Below are 16,054 nucleotides of genomic sequence, written 5' to 3'. Positions count from 1 at the left end.
TAGAAAAATACTAAAGTAGCTAATAAACTGCTTTTATTTCTTACTGAAATAGACACACTAGGCAATAAATGCAGGGAAGAACACACCAAAATGATCCACAAGTAAATGTCCCATCCTTATCTTCCCTTCCTTCTTTGCGCCACATTAAACACATACTACACTGGAGAAATGCCACCCTGAATTACCTACATGAAGATTACTAAGAGTCCAGAATTGGCATGCTGCTGTAAGAAAGATAATTATATTCACTTTTAGAAGTCAAGATTATAAAAATGTGGCTTTTCCTATTTCAGATTTCCAGATGTGTGCAGGATATTTAGAGGAAATGCTTCACAGTAAAACCACAAAACTGTTCTTCAGAAGGTACTCAGCTAATGAGGTATTCCAATCAGAGAGCAGATACTAACACTTGGTCTGGTCATTTAGGTTTGAGACATAAAGAAAAAAAAATCATTCTAATACTGCCTTGTAGGAAACTCTAATGCTACAATGGCTAATCTGTGTTCAGCTGTACTCCTCAATCATCCTCAGAATAACAAAGCAAAACCAGAAAAATAAAAAGAGCAGCCAAAAAAACAAAAGCCACTATCCACTCTTTCCTGGTAATGTCTGATTCTTTGTTGACATATTTTTATGAGATGCAACTGTACTTTGGGTATAAATTATTTCTATCATCGTTCTTTTACTTTTTTCTTTTGCCAGGTAATGAAATTTTTAACTCTTCCACAAGTGTGCAGTATGTCTTAAAAACCTTACAATATTTGATTAAAAAAATGGTTAAAACTGCTGCTTCAGTTTAACATTAAAAATAATGTCCCAGTGGAATTTTAAAAGTTAAGAGTTGTTGTCAGACATTTTTGTAATCTCCTTCTCTTGTTTCTACTTCTTAGAATAAAGGAAGTTTAAACTCAGGAAATGCCTGCAAACAAAAATAGGAAGGAACTGTAACTCATCTAACCAAAAGTGTCCAGAAGACAGTTAGCACTTCATGCTCTCTCTCAAAGAAATTGTGTGAAAATAAAAATGCATTTCCACTCTGATGGTCCTTTTTCAGACATTTTAAAGGACAGGGGATTCATTTTGCACACTGACTGTATGGTCTATTTCACTGCCTCCTTTAATTATGCAACACAAAATTCTCATTTTTTCAACAGGCTCCTGGTGTGCCAACTATCACAGAATAATCCTCAAAGAAATTCTGTAGTAGTTTCAGCACATTTCTTAGCTCACTGCCCATGTTCAGCCTTCCATATGTCACCAAGTAGGCCCTATGTAGTATCTGATCAGGAACTGCACAGGCAGGACTAGGCACTCCAAACACCACACCCAACTCCACGTCTTCCTTTCATGAAAGAATATCTAAAACTTTCTAAGTGACCTAGTGTATAAATTACTCTAGTCCCTCTCTCAGCACAGAATTCAGAAGTACAGATTTCAATTAGTAATACAGGACACGCATTTGAACCCAGGAATGGAGAAGATGAGAAACCCAGATTTTCAATTAGTCAACTGTTGTTTGGTGGGAAGGGGTGAGATGGAGCATTGGTTCCAAATGCTGCACTGTCCTCATAACAAGGAGCTCACATGTGTAAGAAACAGTAAACTTGTGTCTAAGCTCTACTTCAGAACAGCAGAAGAAATCACAAAAAACAAGATGAAAATATAGCTATGGCTTTACTGAATTCTCTTCTGAATACAACATGTCCATTCTATAAGATAAGGCAATAAGGTCCAGGGTTTTTTTGTATAAATATGTGCAAAATAATATTTTAAAGTTTTAAAAAAATAAATTAGTGTTCTGTTCTCTTCTTGTTGTCCTTCCTTATCTTTTTGCTCTTTCCAGCTTGTCTAGATGACTCTTCCTGAAATGAAAAACAAGCATTGCAAAATTTAAAAAACATTCTTGTTAACCACAAGTGTTCTCCCAAGGTCACCCATGAGAATTATTTTTAATATGAACAGTATTCATAGTTCACAGAGATTTATGAAAATTTGAATTTGTTTATGCATTCGCACAGGTTGTACTACTCTTCTTCTGGCTTCATCTAACAGTGGAAAGTCACACAAGTTCACATGCAAACGCCTTCTTTCTGGAGGGATGAAACCTACCGTTGATGCTACATAGCTGTACTCCACAAGTACATTTCTTGCACAGTTGTTTATATGTTTGAACCGATCTGGTCCCAAGAGAATACCCCCATACCAGCGGGACACCACAACTAACACATTGTGGACGTTCAAAATCTGCAAATAAAACAAAGTAATATAAGTCATTATCTTTTAATTAAACCTGGTTTACTGCTGACACCAATTTGAAACATAAAAAAGGTCTACCCACTCGTATTTTAAAAAATTACTGAGTTATATTTCTTATTCTTTGGCATGATCAATTATTCCTCTGTCACTAAGCTGATTGTTTATTCACATTTTTGGAAGTGTTGGTGGATGAGGCTAATAACAGCCAGGCCACAAGCATTATATATATAGATACATTAAATGCCATAAGCTAGTACTGCTAATATGTGCATGTTAACAACCATTAATCATCTCTGATAGAAAAAAACCCCCAGATATCTGACTCATTTGAACAATACTGTTAAAAGACTCAATCACTGTTCGTGAAAACAGAAATATTCTTATAATTTTAAAATGAAAAGGGCTGGGGGTATGTTCTGTGACAAGCATTTTCTACTCTACATTGATTATTTGCCATAAAGTCTATGTATAACAATTGCTGACAGTAAACAGGATGGTACTAATCTAAAATACAGCTTCTTGTAACCAGAAAGTGCTATTTAGAAATGCTGGTCTTATCTGAAACGAGAATAATTTCTATTAAAAAAAAAAAAAAAAAAAAACAAAACAAAACGAAAAATTCCTAAAAGTGCAGCAACAATAAATGTTTTAAGTCACCTAATTTTCATACCCGTATATCGTAAGAGCTCAAAACAAAAAACTACAAGATCTGTGAACATCCAGAAATCAGTCCATAAACTACTTTAATCTTTTCCTATGGCTGAACTTTTCTGATCCTTATTTTACTATTCTTCCAGAGTAGAAATATCCACAGTAACTAGGATTACAGATGGAGACTGATGATCTATATAATTTACACACATTCACATTTGAAAGTGACATCCTTGTCTGGATTTTTATGGAATATTTAGTGCCTAGATAACTTTCAAAAGTAGGTACTAACAAACCTGAGAAACCTGAGAAAAAGCTGATCATCTCAGAACAAACTGAGGTACAGTAACTGCCAAATTGTATCTTTATTTTCATAACAATAATCTTCACTGTTAACACATATAGTTGCATATATTACATAACCTAAGTTTGTTTATTTAACCTTCCCACGTCTGATTTGAGTTATTTAGAAAGTTTGAAAAAGTTCAAAATTAAAAATATCAAATCTTACCATCAACTATACTTTTTTTTCATGAAAAAAAATAGGAAACTTAGCGGGAGGAAAAGAGAGTTTTCAGAATAAGAGTGCAACATATTAAGCAAAAGAATATTCAAACAAGAAAAGGACAGGAAAATAAAACTCCTGTTGTGAAGGGAACATCAATCTAAAATAAAAATAAATAATTTTGTCTGTTCACACAGCTAAGTGACTTGAGGCACAGCATTAAGATGCACCCAGCTGCCTCCTGTAGTTGTGCTATTTTAACTATCGTTTCACTAGGGCTTGCATCATGAACCAAAATTTATCAATCTCAACTCACATATAGTAGCACCTTTGGCAAGTATTATTCAAACACTTGAAGACTAAAATATATGTGAGTATGAGGGCTAAGGACCCAGAATATGAAATAGCACAACAAAACAGACTAAATGATCAAAAACAACTTAGCTCTTTCATTCCTTTTGTATTTGAAGTTCTACTGGGCAAGTTCATAGATCAGTGTCTTTTTATTACACCTACTCAAGGCAACCACATGAAAGGTTGTGCACAGGTCAGCTGTTATATTCTGACAGTCAGCTTCTCCCAATCTTCATTCTCTGTGTACCTTACACCACACAGGAAGCATAGAATTTAAAACTTAGTTATCCTTTAACCAATTCAAACTATTACTGCCACCGATGAAACATCACTTCTTTCTATGATCCAAGACTTGAAAGTGCTACAGTTTGTGTTTTTCCTTTCACCTTGAGAAAGCAATCATCTGGCTGGCTGCTAGAAGAGCAAATATTAAAATAATCTTCTACAAGCTTATTTATATTGTAGTGATTTTTAAAATCAATATGAATTCACGATTTCCAAAAGCCAAAGATTAATTTCTACAACCTGCATAAGATGGAGTAGACGTCCACCTGCTGCTGTCTCTCCATCATCTTCACAATCCTGTAGAAACGTCTGCTTATCTTCACAGTATATTCTATAGAAGGAAAAAAAAAACATAAATTAGATTTTAAAATGTCAAATAATGAATATTTCTACATGATTAATAAAGTGTCAGATACCTTTCAGACACTTTTGTATCAATTCTAATTCTCTACTATACATACTTAAATGAAAACAGGATAAGGCATAGGGTAAACCACAAGTGTTTATCTGTACAGTAGAACAAGTTCTGAGAAGCTTTTACACCGACTTAAGTTACTTCAAACTTAAGGCAAACTCCAGTCATTACCGGTTTAAGTCCCTAAACAGAAAAATACTCAGGTTTTTAGCCTAATAATTGCACCTAGCTGAAACCAATTCTATCAGATACAGATTCAAATATTGGTATTAAACCTATTGGTATAAACCAATTCATCAAACTTGGACAAAAGCATTATGAATAATGAATTAAGTCTGTATTTCAGCAGCAACATGAAACTATTACTGAAATTTGCCTTGGCATTCTCCATGTAATCTCCTACCTCAAGAGGCACTGCAGTAAACTTTTGGGTGTATTGTTTCATAAAAAAGACAGCTGCTCAGGTCTAATTTTCCAGAAGTAATGCTCAGAGGTCTACTGACCATTAAGTTGGTTTGCTACTAACTTATTTCCTAACTTTTGAACTCAGTTACAGGCAACACAATAAGAGGCTTCTAGTACTAGATGACAAAGAGGAAGCACTAAGTATGTGCCTGTTCTTTTTTTTTTTAATTGTTCTTTTTTTTTTTCTTTTTTATTTTTTTTAAGTGGATTTGGATAATATGAGTGAAGGAAGCCAGATCATCATCTGTGAGAACGGAAATGCCCTCTTTACAGAAACTTTTTACTTAGGTAGAAGCTTTTATTGTTTGGTGAAGTAAGCTTTCACTTGCTCTCATTTCATGCTTCATTAGGATGACACCAGGATGGGCATGAATAGATAAGCATCTCTATATGCTTTTTTAGACGATTGGTTCCTACAGCTCCTCCCTTTTACTGTCACTTATATTCCTCAGAAAAACTACATCACCATCTGGACTGAGACCAATTCATTTCATATAAGCAAAAGTTGCCAGAGGCAGATGACTGCCAAACTCATTTTTGCTTCTCACAATCCCTGAAGTTTCTCGTATTTCAGCTGAAACTTCATATGCCAGATATCTGCATCAGGCTTTCTGATTCGACTCTTATTTCAACTGAACATTTTCAGCTATTTCTAAATATAAGGTTGAGGGGAAAAAAGAAGTTACTTCACCCAAACAAAACCACATTTAGTTCAGGATGATGTAGCATTTCCATGCTCACACATACTACAAAAGTATACCAATGCATGCTCAAATCCACTTTTTTTCTATTCCTAATGCTGCTTTACAATCTTATTTTTTACTGTATGCTCTACTTTCTTGAACTCAAATTCAAAATAACATCTGCAAGACCAATCATTCAAAAAAGAAACCTATTCCCTAAAGTAAGGAATTTCTTTTAATAGCAAGAAATTTAATAGGAAGGAATTTCTTTCTCATGTCCTGCACTCATTTTTCAAAGAACACTTTAAAAAAAATTAAAATTGCTATCTGTGTCTCACCTGTATGCATATATGTTGTGGGTAGCACTTGCAATTTTCTTGTTCTCATATAATTTTTCAAGAACTCTTTTAACCTACAAAAAACAACAGAGAAAACCTTCCTTTTAGAACGAGGGTTTCATACATCCTTCTCAATATCACTGCTAAACAAACATCTCCCTAGTACTACAATGAAATGATTTTATGCTTCGACATAAAACATTTAGTGTGATAACTCAAGAAGCAGCATCTCAGTATTCCGATACTCGTTTTAAACAATTTTCCTGGGATACTGAAAACAGCTTATCCCTTGAATTTCTACATCTCATACATTCATATAATTGCTCAAGATGTAGAAATGTCAAACTGCTTTATTAAACAAGAGACAGCAAGATGCAGAAACTATTTTTTCAGTATTAAGTATCAACTGCACTTGTTTACTTTTTTAACAATAAAGTTAAGCTGGAATAGAACACAACATACATATTCCCACTACACAATGCTTTTAATTATCTCACAAAAATATGATGTTTAGAATGTGCTACTACATTTCAAGTTTTTTTGTTTTCCCTCAAATATGGGTTTTTTCACAGTTTCAACTTCACAGAAAGAACAATAAAAACAAAAAACATCCTATTAGGGGTCTGAAAGTGTCAGTATTTCCCAGAAAGCAGACATTCCCATCATGTCTATCTCTTTGCTTTTAAGAAACATTAAATTCAAAACATTTACCAATATCAGTTAATCATATGTTTCTAAGTACACAAGCTAGCAACTGTTCAACCCTTTCCAATGGTCTAGCAAAAAGAAGAGCTTTTCATCAAGACGTATTTTTAGTGCACAATACAAAACATTACTGAAGTTGAGAGAGCTTGGGAAAACATGCCTGGCAAATAAATTGCTTTCCATTCAAAAACAAAAGTCTCAGAGTAATCAGTAGACATATTTAATATCTGCCCTAGCTTTATTGTGTTATTTCCAATTCTTCTTGAAGAAATTCAACTTGACAAAAATCACCTCAAATACAAGATATCTCAATGAAAAAAAATCCTAGTATTAATGGAGAATATTGCTTCATACATCTATCTTCTCCTTACTTTAAACACTGAAGGAAGACAACTCATACTATTTAATACACTTTGATAAACATGGAGAGTAAGTTAAAACAATAAATTTCAGGGACTTAAAGCACAAATCCTATGAAATGATCATCACCTTTGACATTACTTATTTCCCAGCTACCAGGTTCCTGTAAACGTACTTTAAAAATTAATTTTTGTGCTACAGCTGTATCTTCTTCAAGTGATTCTTTAATATAATAAATATATAATAAATGAACTCTGTTACTTTAGAGAGGGAAGAAATGGGAATCATTGGCTTAATGTATCTTCTTAATTTTAAAATACTCTCACCCTTCTATCATGATCTGTGAGTAAGATTGTTCCTACATTCACAAAACCCCACATGAATGTACAGTGTATGTGAACTTGAAGGGTCAAAGTGCTCCAGAAGGGATGCCAGGACTTAGAGATCAATTCTTATGTCAACACTAAGCAAATTATTGAGGGGGAAGCAAAACCAAAGCAAAAGAACCACAGACAGCTTCAAACATTACAACTTTTGTACAGAGAAATCAGCCTAAAAGCGCTGTAAACCTGTCAGTGTTATTTCATAGCCACTGAGTATGTAGTAGACCTAGCTGACCTGGAACTTCAAGAGGTACTTGACAATATCCCTTACCAAAAATTATTTTAAAAAAACCCATAAAAATTGCATAAAAAGAAAGAGAAAAACCCTCTCAAGGTTTAACTCTGAGTTAATAAAAGAGAAGATCAGTAATTTCCCCACTAAAAGGGGATGATCAAAGGAGGCTGATGGTAACAGATGGAAAGAGATGTACAAAAGAAGCTCCAAACTCCTGTCAATTAGGTCATGATAAAGATTTACTTATGCACGATCCAAGTGTCTTTCAACAGAATTCCTTTCTAAAGGAGGGAAAACATCTTTAAAGCCATTCTAATTCCTTTTCCAGCTAACACATGATAGACTTGGTAACTTCCAAACATCTTATGATAAACCTGCCAACATACAGAAGTCAAACTACAGTGTTCTTATTCTCTTACGTCTAATGCACATAGTGGTAAAGGATAGCAGGAAGAAGAGCTGTTTTTCCACTACTCAGCTGATAGTGAAAGTGAGAAAACAATGACTACTCAGACAGCAATAGCACAGAAAGATGCATAGACAAAACAACGTTATCTGGCAAATCCCAAGTATTCCTGTAACACTTTGACAAGCTCAAAGTACAGGCAAAAAGAGAAGAACTGATCTCTACTAACTTGTCTGGTTGTCACCACTGGAGCCAAATGTGCCTGGAAAGTGCTCCTTCGATCTGTGATTGGGTTTCCATGATGTATGGGGGGCAGTTCTTCATCTATGAGTCACAAACAAGCGAGTGTTTCTTTTCTTTTAAGAGTACAGAAACAATGCATGTGGCTACAAAAGTAAAGAATGTCTCAACTTTTAAAAAGGGGACTTGTTAAAGTGAAGTACAGAAAATAACAAACAATCCCACTTAAAAATAGATTGCATTTTTTAATGACTGTTATTAAACTTTATTGTGATTCTACAGTCACTAATTTTATTCTAAAGCTGGGCAGAAAAGCAGAATCTTCAGGCCTCTATTTCAACAGAATTAACAAGAGCATATCTTTTACCTTTCTGACTTTCAGATGTCATGCAATTTAACATTTTCATTTGATCTTCCTGAATGGGCTCATAGTCTAGGAGAAAATCATCTCCATCACCTTCATCAACTTCCTCAGTGGTTTTCTTAATATCTAGCTCTATTAAGATACAAGCAGTAGAATTTATTACACATTTTTACACAACAGGCAAAACAAAATTTCAAACATTTTTTTTCAAAAGTCTCTGACTTCTCAGTTCTAAACAGTTTAACGTTAAAAACTATTAAATGCAGAACAGTAACATTAATTACAACAAAACCCAAAAGTACTCACCCCAGTTTTAACTTAAAACTTCCTGAGAATTAAAAATAAGTCATACTATCATCCTCCTATAAGATATTCTGTTTCAATACTAAGTAACAGTATTTCTAAGAAAAAATAACAATAATGTTTACTGTTTCCATTAAACATTCAAAATGCCACCTTTAACCCGAATTTAGAGATCAAATTAAGCTAATGTTTTCCAAAAACTCCAGTTATTTACTGGTCATTTGAGGGAAAATTTAGAGCCCTTGCTCAATGCTACTTCATGAGGGTATAAAATTATTAGATTTGAAACATCTCTCTCAACATGCTTCAGGTATTCTGGGATTCCAAAAATCCTGTTTTCCATCATGCAGAGAATCCCAAAAATAATAGTCAATAACAAAAGAAGAAATATACAGGGTTCTGACACCTGGACTTAAAGCCAAATTACTACATCACAGTTTCATTCCTATTTAGAGGGCCTATGATCTGCTTATGATGCAGGTTTTATAATATATGTATTTTCCATTAAAAAATACAGGAGCGATAAAGCATGTTCAAAAATGGAAGCCATAGGGTTGTGGTCAAAAAACCCAAATTTCCAATATTGTCAGTAAAATTTTCACTTCACAGTGTCCACTCTTACAGTCACATCCGTGAAAAATGATTTCTCCAACGTCTGTGCTGTAGCACAGTTTATTGAAAGACTAATTCTAGACCTTGCCATGAAACAACAGTGAAAATTAATTTTTTTTCTTCAGACTTTTACTTCTCACAGGACTAAGATAACACCCCCGACAGAGAAAAGTAGCTCTGTTTCCTTTTGCCATGGTGCATGCACACACCACACACATTTCATAGCAGTTTAACATTTTAATGCACAAAATTCCCCACCATTTTTTGAAAGAACAACTGTGAATTTACACAAACTCTGTAAGGATAACAACAGAAGAATCACTGCAGCTCTACTGATGACGTACTTCTCCTCCCGATACAGTAAAATGAATGGCAGGACAGAAAAGTAAAATAACGGAATGCTTGGTCATTTGTCTGCATAGTCCACTGAAGATTATGTTTTCTTGAATCCCAATCCTCCAACAGTGCACCCAACACTAGAAATTAATCACTGGTATGAATAACTCCTTTGCAGAATGGAGGGCAATGCATCATGCGCCTGTGGGCAGCACTGTCCATTCACGCAAGGAATTTCATTCCTGAGAGAACTGCGGACCTTGTTCCAGTTCAGAGGCCACCCCACCTTCTTTTCCCTACCACTTTTTAAAGAGATACTGCCACTGAAAAACAGTAAGCCCTAACACAGGAGACTGTTCTCTGATATTTAGATCAAATTCAAGAGTGGGCATAAAATAATTTGCACTGAAATCTTACTTGCAGTGGAAGAAGAAGGAAAATAAAAACCCCATGTATTTTCTGAAGTACCTGGATCTGAAGACTGTGCCTTTTCTACCAGAACTTCTCGTATCTTCTCCACCCATAAATACAGTATGCTTTCACCAAGGTTCTGTCTGGAAGTAAAAGGTCATGGTAAATGAAGAATCACTTTTGAAAATTTCACTTGGAAAGTACACAAACAACATACAGACTTCAGACACACAGAAACTGAACATAAGCTAGCGAGATAAAGAGCTTAGGCAGGCTTGTCTAAAGTTATGTCTCAGTAGCTCACTGGGTGAAAAACTTATCAGTGGACTGTGATGGTAGGTCAGTGGAGCACTGGAATGAAACACTACAGTTTGGGTAATAGGCAGTGCTATAGGACAGGGAGATAAAGATTTAGGCCTAGGAGGCTTCACTCAAGGGGCACAGGTGGGTATTAAGGTACTGAGGGAGGATGGGATGAACACGTCTTATATATGCATGTCAGGAGTGAAGAAATGTTTCCTGTATGTGCAGCAGGACCCAAACAACTCAAAACATATTTCAGGTGGTTAAAATGGTTACGAACTGTGCAAGTTTGTCTAAGAAACAAAACCAAAGATTTAGGGCTATAGATATCTCATGGTTTCTTATTGATTTTATTCTTACTGCCACCATCTGGGCACCAAGTAAGTAACAAAATTTCGTATTTAAACTTTGCTTAATGTATACAGCACTACTTTTAAACAACCCAATACTTTGATTTGAAACAATCAAATTCAAATAGACATACATACTTTAAGAAAAATATTTAAGAAAAAAAATTCAAGAAAAATAAGGATTTTATGAACTTGTAGCTCTGACTTCAAAATCCAGACAGACTCCAGAACAATTCAACACCCTGACTTCACACTGCTTATTGTACAGAAGCACTGCTTAATACCTGAAGACTTTTTTTTAATGCAATGAAAAAGATTAGAAAAGGAATAAAATTTCCCTATTTTACAAAAGTAAATAGCACTTTGTCCAGCTATCATCCAATTCAAGTTTGTGAATGGTTGGAAGTAATTTTCTGTCTCCTAAAACAGACTTGTGATTTACAATTATCCATTTTTTTCCATAGCAATTGACAGTATAGTTCATATTGGTTTAGACTGCGGAACTACACAATTCAGATCCCTAGGGACTAGAAAACTGGCCAAACACAATGTAAATGATGCAGAGTATCTCTGTTCATCTGACAGTCATTTAGACATTGAACAGATAAAAGGCTTTCACAAATACTGTGCACATCAGTGATTACTCCAGGTGTTTAAACTGTTTAAAATGACCTGAAGTACATATATGGCCTACAGTACAAACACTTTCACTTCCTGCTGAACAAACAGAAGTGAGAGCAGACCAAGAAGGACTTTGACCTCTGGGCTGATATAGGCAGAAGGGAGCTGAGCCAGCACAATTTGACAGCCTACAGGACTGAATAAAAAAAGAATCAGCAAAAAAAAGAATCTACCTGTGGTAGGGACTCCATCAAATCCTTTGAATCTGGACAGCATTAAGGATAACCTCTGTCCTTTTTGCTTCACTCAACAACTGTGGTGAATATGATCACACAGAACTTTTCACTTAAAATCCTTGTGCATTTTAACACTTCAAATTAAATTTTACTTCCTTAAATTATCTGTTGCTTAATTAGCCAAGCAACCAAGTCAAAGTAAAAAACCCTTATGCAAGCTAAGTATTCCCTTCCTTATGGCATTAAAAAATATTTCTTATGCAAGATGCTCAGATTTAACTGTCTGGGGCATGACTGTGCTTCCTTATGTTTTCATTTAATTTCTTTTATATAATCTTTGGGATCCAAAAGCAATAAATAAACCATATAAAATTACTACATTTTCTACCCCACTTTCACAGCTATTCCAAATAATGTAATTTGAGTATTTCTAAATGCTGTTTATTCTCATGCATTCATTATGCCTTGTTGTTAGCTGCACACTGTGATAATAAACAGCCCACGATGTTCCAGATTCCAGTTAATACACTCTGCATGTGTTTATTTTAAAACCAACCTATCCTTTAGCTTTTAAGAAAAACTGGTATGCTGCTTATGCTCTAAGACACAATCAAAAGTTTTGACATCCTGTGTTTTAACATTCAAGTGCAGAACAGATAGAAACTGAAAATACATTGTCTCCTTTTACTCTGTTCCAGTCTCAAACTTACACATATATTTCTTCCAAGCTATTTGCTAGGTCTGTATAATCTTGTCCTCGAAGCCAAGGGGCACTAGAATGAGAAGAAATGCAATGAAAATTGTGCTATATGCTGCTTCCAACATTCTCAAATTAATATGATGAACACCTTGAAAATATACCCTTCCTAGCCATCAAGATTCCAGCTGTAAACATCTTGGAAAAGCAGGATAAAAATAGAATATCCTTGCTGGAAACATCCCCCATCACTGGTATACTTTAATTCAAGGAGTATTTTAACTAAACTTCCACTTACAGGTAAACAATTAACAATGGCAATTCATCAAACACAAATGTTTGCAAGAAAACTTCACCTACTTTAGCTGATAAATAGGTGGCTCTGCAGTTGGATATCCTGGTGGCAAAATCACCTGAAAGAAATTCAGGATATGTATTCATTGGACTACCCTCAGCTAGATGAGCTTCACTGAAGGACTCTGATGTCAAGCACAGGACTACAATTAATGTTATAAATTAAGAAAGCAATTGGTTATGTTGTCACAGAATTACAAGAACAACTGACTATCTGCATTTAAAATTCCAATAGCGGTAATGCATTAAATTATGTTTTATGGGGCAATTTATAAGGATGCAAAATAAAGGACGGAAAAAAACTGAAAGAAGCTTGTACACAAGGTTACTGGACTTAAATACTGGTACCACACTTCCCTAAATAGACACTTCCATATTTCTTACACTAAGTAAACTTACTGCTTTCAGTTCTGAAAACATAAAGAGTCGGATCAATTAAGTTGATCCAGATTTCATTTTGTCTCAATACTTTCCAGAAAGCAAATCTAGATGCAACTGCAGTAGATTCACTGAGGCACAAAGTCAATGTAAAAGCATTTCAGAAATTAGTCTTTGGTGAAATACACTGAAATGCTTTGGTCAGGTGTGGAATTAGGATATACTACTGAATATATCACAAGCACACCAATGTGTTACAGGAAAGATCACTGAAAAGTCTTATCACAGACTCCAATCCAAAAGTTTGTTAATCATCTGAGTAGAGAATAAACCATATTTAAAGGCTTTCACATCAGTCTAACTGCAAAATATGTGCTGAACTTCTTACCACCACTATACCTGCAAACAGAGGGTCCATTTGGGTTGATCCAGACAGTCACTAATCTTAATGCAATAGATTTTTTCATCTTCATCAACAACACACCAATCATCACCATAGATTGATGAAAGGGCTTCAATTTCATCAATCTAAAAAAGAGAAACAAAGCAAAAGTAAATACCCCCCCATAAAACCCTCACAGCTTTGTGTGCCAATCACCTTTTCATCTTTTTAAAGTCTTGCTCTTCTACAACTCATTGACAGATGTGACAAGATTCACGGCACTGGAAGGCCCTACATATTGGGAATCCAGTCCTGACTCACAGGACTTCAGGTGAGCCAGAGGAGGTTTAAGTTGGACATTAGGAAAATTTTCTCCACAAAAGGGATGATTAGACACTGGAATAGACTGCCCAGGGAGGTGGTGGAGTCACTGTGCCCGGAGGTGTTTAAGGAAAGACTGGATGCGGCACTCAGTGTCCTGGTCTGGCTGACACAGTAGTGTTCTGACTTGATGATCTCAGAGGTATTTTCCAACCTAACTGACTCCGTGATTTTATAAGTAACCTTTGCTCAGTTTTCACACACACACACACACCAGCTTTTGAATTTCTGTGGGCAATCCTGTCATCTCAGCAGTGACCAGGCGCTCAAAGTGTCAGGGAGCAGACGCCACCACGTCCCCTGCAGCTCCCAGTCTGGCGCTGCTCCTGGCTAGGTGGGACCCCGGCAGGGGAAAGACCCCGAGGGCTCGGCACTAAGCTCTTCCTGAAGAGGATACCCGGCAAATTCCCACAAAGAAAAACCGGGCAAGTGCCTTCCACCTAGAAATGAAGTGTGTCGGCGGTGCAGGAGCGCCTCAGCGGGCACGGCGCCGCTCTCCAGGAGCCCCTGAAGTCGCCGCTTTCCCCGCGGCCCCCGAGCCTCCGCCGCCGCTCACCTGCTGCTGGGCCCTTTCCGTGTCCCTCGCCGCCATCGGAGCCGAGGGAGACAGGAGGAGGAAGGGAAGGAGCAGAATGAAGGAAAGGGGAAGGAGAAGGAGGGAAAAGCACAGCAGCAGGCCGGCGCCGGGCCGTGTGCGCAGCCGTGGCCGTGACGCGGCGGCCCTTCCTTCCGCCGCAGGGACAGAGGCGCTGGGAGGATCCTGTTCTCCTGGCTATCATTGCCACACTGCCCGCAATTCTGTCCGTCTTGTATCCTTCTCCCTTGGTCCCGACACCCTGGTATTAAACTAAAGGCTGTAAGCAGTTCTGTTTCACTGAGGATTTTACTGATGCAGTCACCTTGCGTTTATGGCACTCGGAATGGACATAACTAGAAAATTTCCCTTAAAAATTACGTAAAAGGGTAATAGGTTTTCCACGCAGTTTTCATTACAGTTTTAGAAATCCATTTATGTAACCTCGGGAAGTTTAAGGCACCTCCTTTAGAGACAGCACTGATCAGTAAAGGTCTCCTTGCGAGCAAAGCGTGGGTTTCACCGTTTTTGCAGTTTTTGTAGTTTATGTTTTCCTCCAGTGTGATTTTGTACTGACACAGTTTGGAAGAATTCAAGGTAAACTTCAAGCTTTGCCTTTCTCAAAAGCTTAGAAAACTTGCACCCGTTCAGGAGAACAGGATTAGAGTTCAGAATGATTGTGACAATCAGGCAAAACAGGCAAAACTAAAACTAAAACAACAGGAAAACAACAACAACAACTACTCCACCAAAACACACAAAAACCCAGTCCACCACCAGGATGCTCCTGAGTAGGGACAAAACTAGAACCTAGCACTGTATTATCAACTATGTATATTCTGGATGGAGTACTGCAGGTTGCATAGCAGTTCTGCAGAAATTATTTCAGGGTTTGAGCAGATCCAAGGCCATCTTTGTCTTCAGTGTCACAAACAGAATTGGTTTAATTATTTTTGAAAAGATAATAAAAAGAATATACTCAGAACATGCCAAAAATGGGTATTTTTTCAGACAAAGTCACATATTCCAGTTAATTGTAAAGGAGAGAGAGAAAGAAATGTAGACAGACAGTGAGCTTATTGTTTAAACAATTGCTTGTGACAAAAACATAAATGAAAGCTCTAATCCATAAGGACCTAGAAAAAATGGTGCTCCATCTGTTCATCCTAATACTAAATTGCCATATAAATCTAAAGGGAGAACTGTGACAAGACTTAAACTTTCTGACAACAATCTCTGTATGATGCTTGTGCTTTTTAAGTTGCTAGTTTTGTTTTGGCTGAAAAAGTGACTTTACAGTACTGTGCACCTTTTTTGTTATTAAATAACTCAGAAATGTTATTGCCATTTTTTATGAATGTTGTCTCTAAGTCATATAAAAGCCTTGATATGAAAGACTTCAGCAATCTGCTGTCGGGCCAGGAGAAACTGTACTATATAAGGAGGCAAAGAGAATAAATCACAAAAACTG

At 36.3% G+C, this 16,054-nt stretch overlaps 1 protein-coding gene across 1 annotated transcript; it reads right to left on the bottom strand.

The window, feature by feature from the left end:
* Nucleotides 1-1,661: 1,661 nt before the first annotated feature.
* On the bottom strand, nucleotides 1,662-14,703 carry IMPACT (impact RWD domain protein). Its single transcript, XM_066329948.1, has 11 exons — nucleotides 14,566-14,703; nucleotides 13,646-13,774; nucleotides 12,875-12,927; nucleotides 12,528-12,590; nucleotides 10,365-10,450; nucleotides 8,649-8,777; nucleotides 8,271-8,365; nucleotides 5,953-6,026; nucleotides 4,292-4,382; nucleotides 2,110-2,244; nucleotides 1,662-1,862 (listed from the first exon to the last, which is right to left on the bottom strand). Exons 1-11 carry the CDS (start codon nucleotides 14,599-14,601, stop codon nucleotides 1,791-1,793), a joined length of 963 nt encoding a protein of 320 aa, XP_066186045.1. The 5' UTR covers nucleotides 14,602-14,703; the 3' UTR covers nucleotides 1,662-1,790.
* Between the last annotated feature and the right edge of the window lie 1,351 nt (nucleotides 14,704-16,054).

Source organism: Sylvia atricapilla, chromosome 1 (assembly GCF_009819655.1).
Source record: "Sylvia atricapilla isolate bSylAtr1 chromosome 1, bSylAtr1.pri, whole genome shotgun sequence".
NCBI lineage: Eukaryota > Metazoa > Chordata > Aves > Passeriformes > Sylviidae > Sylvia > Sylvia atricapilla.
The sequence above is the reverse complement of the archived record's forward strand: the minus strand, read 5'-3'. Positions and strand labels throughout refer to the sequence as shown.

What these genes read in the sequence shown, in the direction of transcription:
- IMPACT (XM_066329948.1), bottom strand. Translation starts at nt 14,601, where the DNA reads ATGGCGGCGAGGGACACGGAAAGGGCCCAGCAGCAG. An exon ending in AATGGACCCTCTGTTTGCAG is followed by an intron (nt 12,928 to 13,645) that starts GTATAGTGGTGG and finishes AATTTCTTTCAG; the next exon opens with GTGATTTTGCCACCAGGATA. An exon ending in ACAGCTATGTAGCATCAACG is followed by an intron (nt 1,863 to 2,109) that starts GTAGGTTTCATC and finishes TTTTCATTTCAG; the next exon opens with GAAGAGTCATCTAGACAAGC.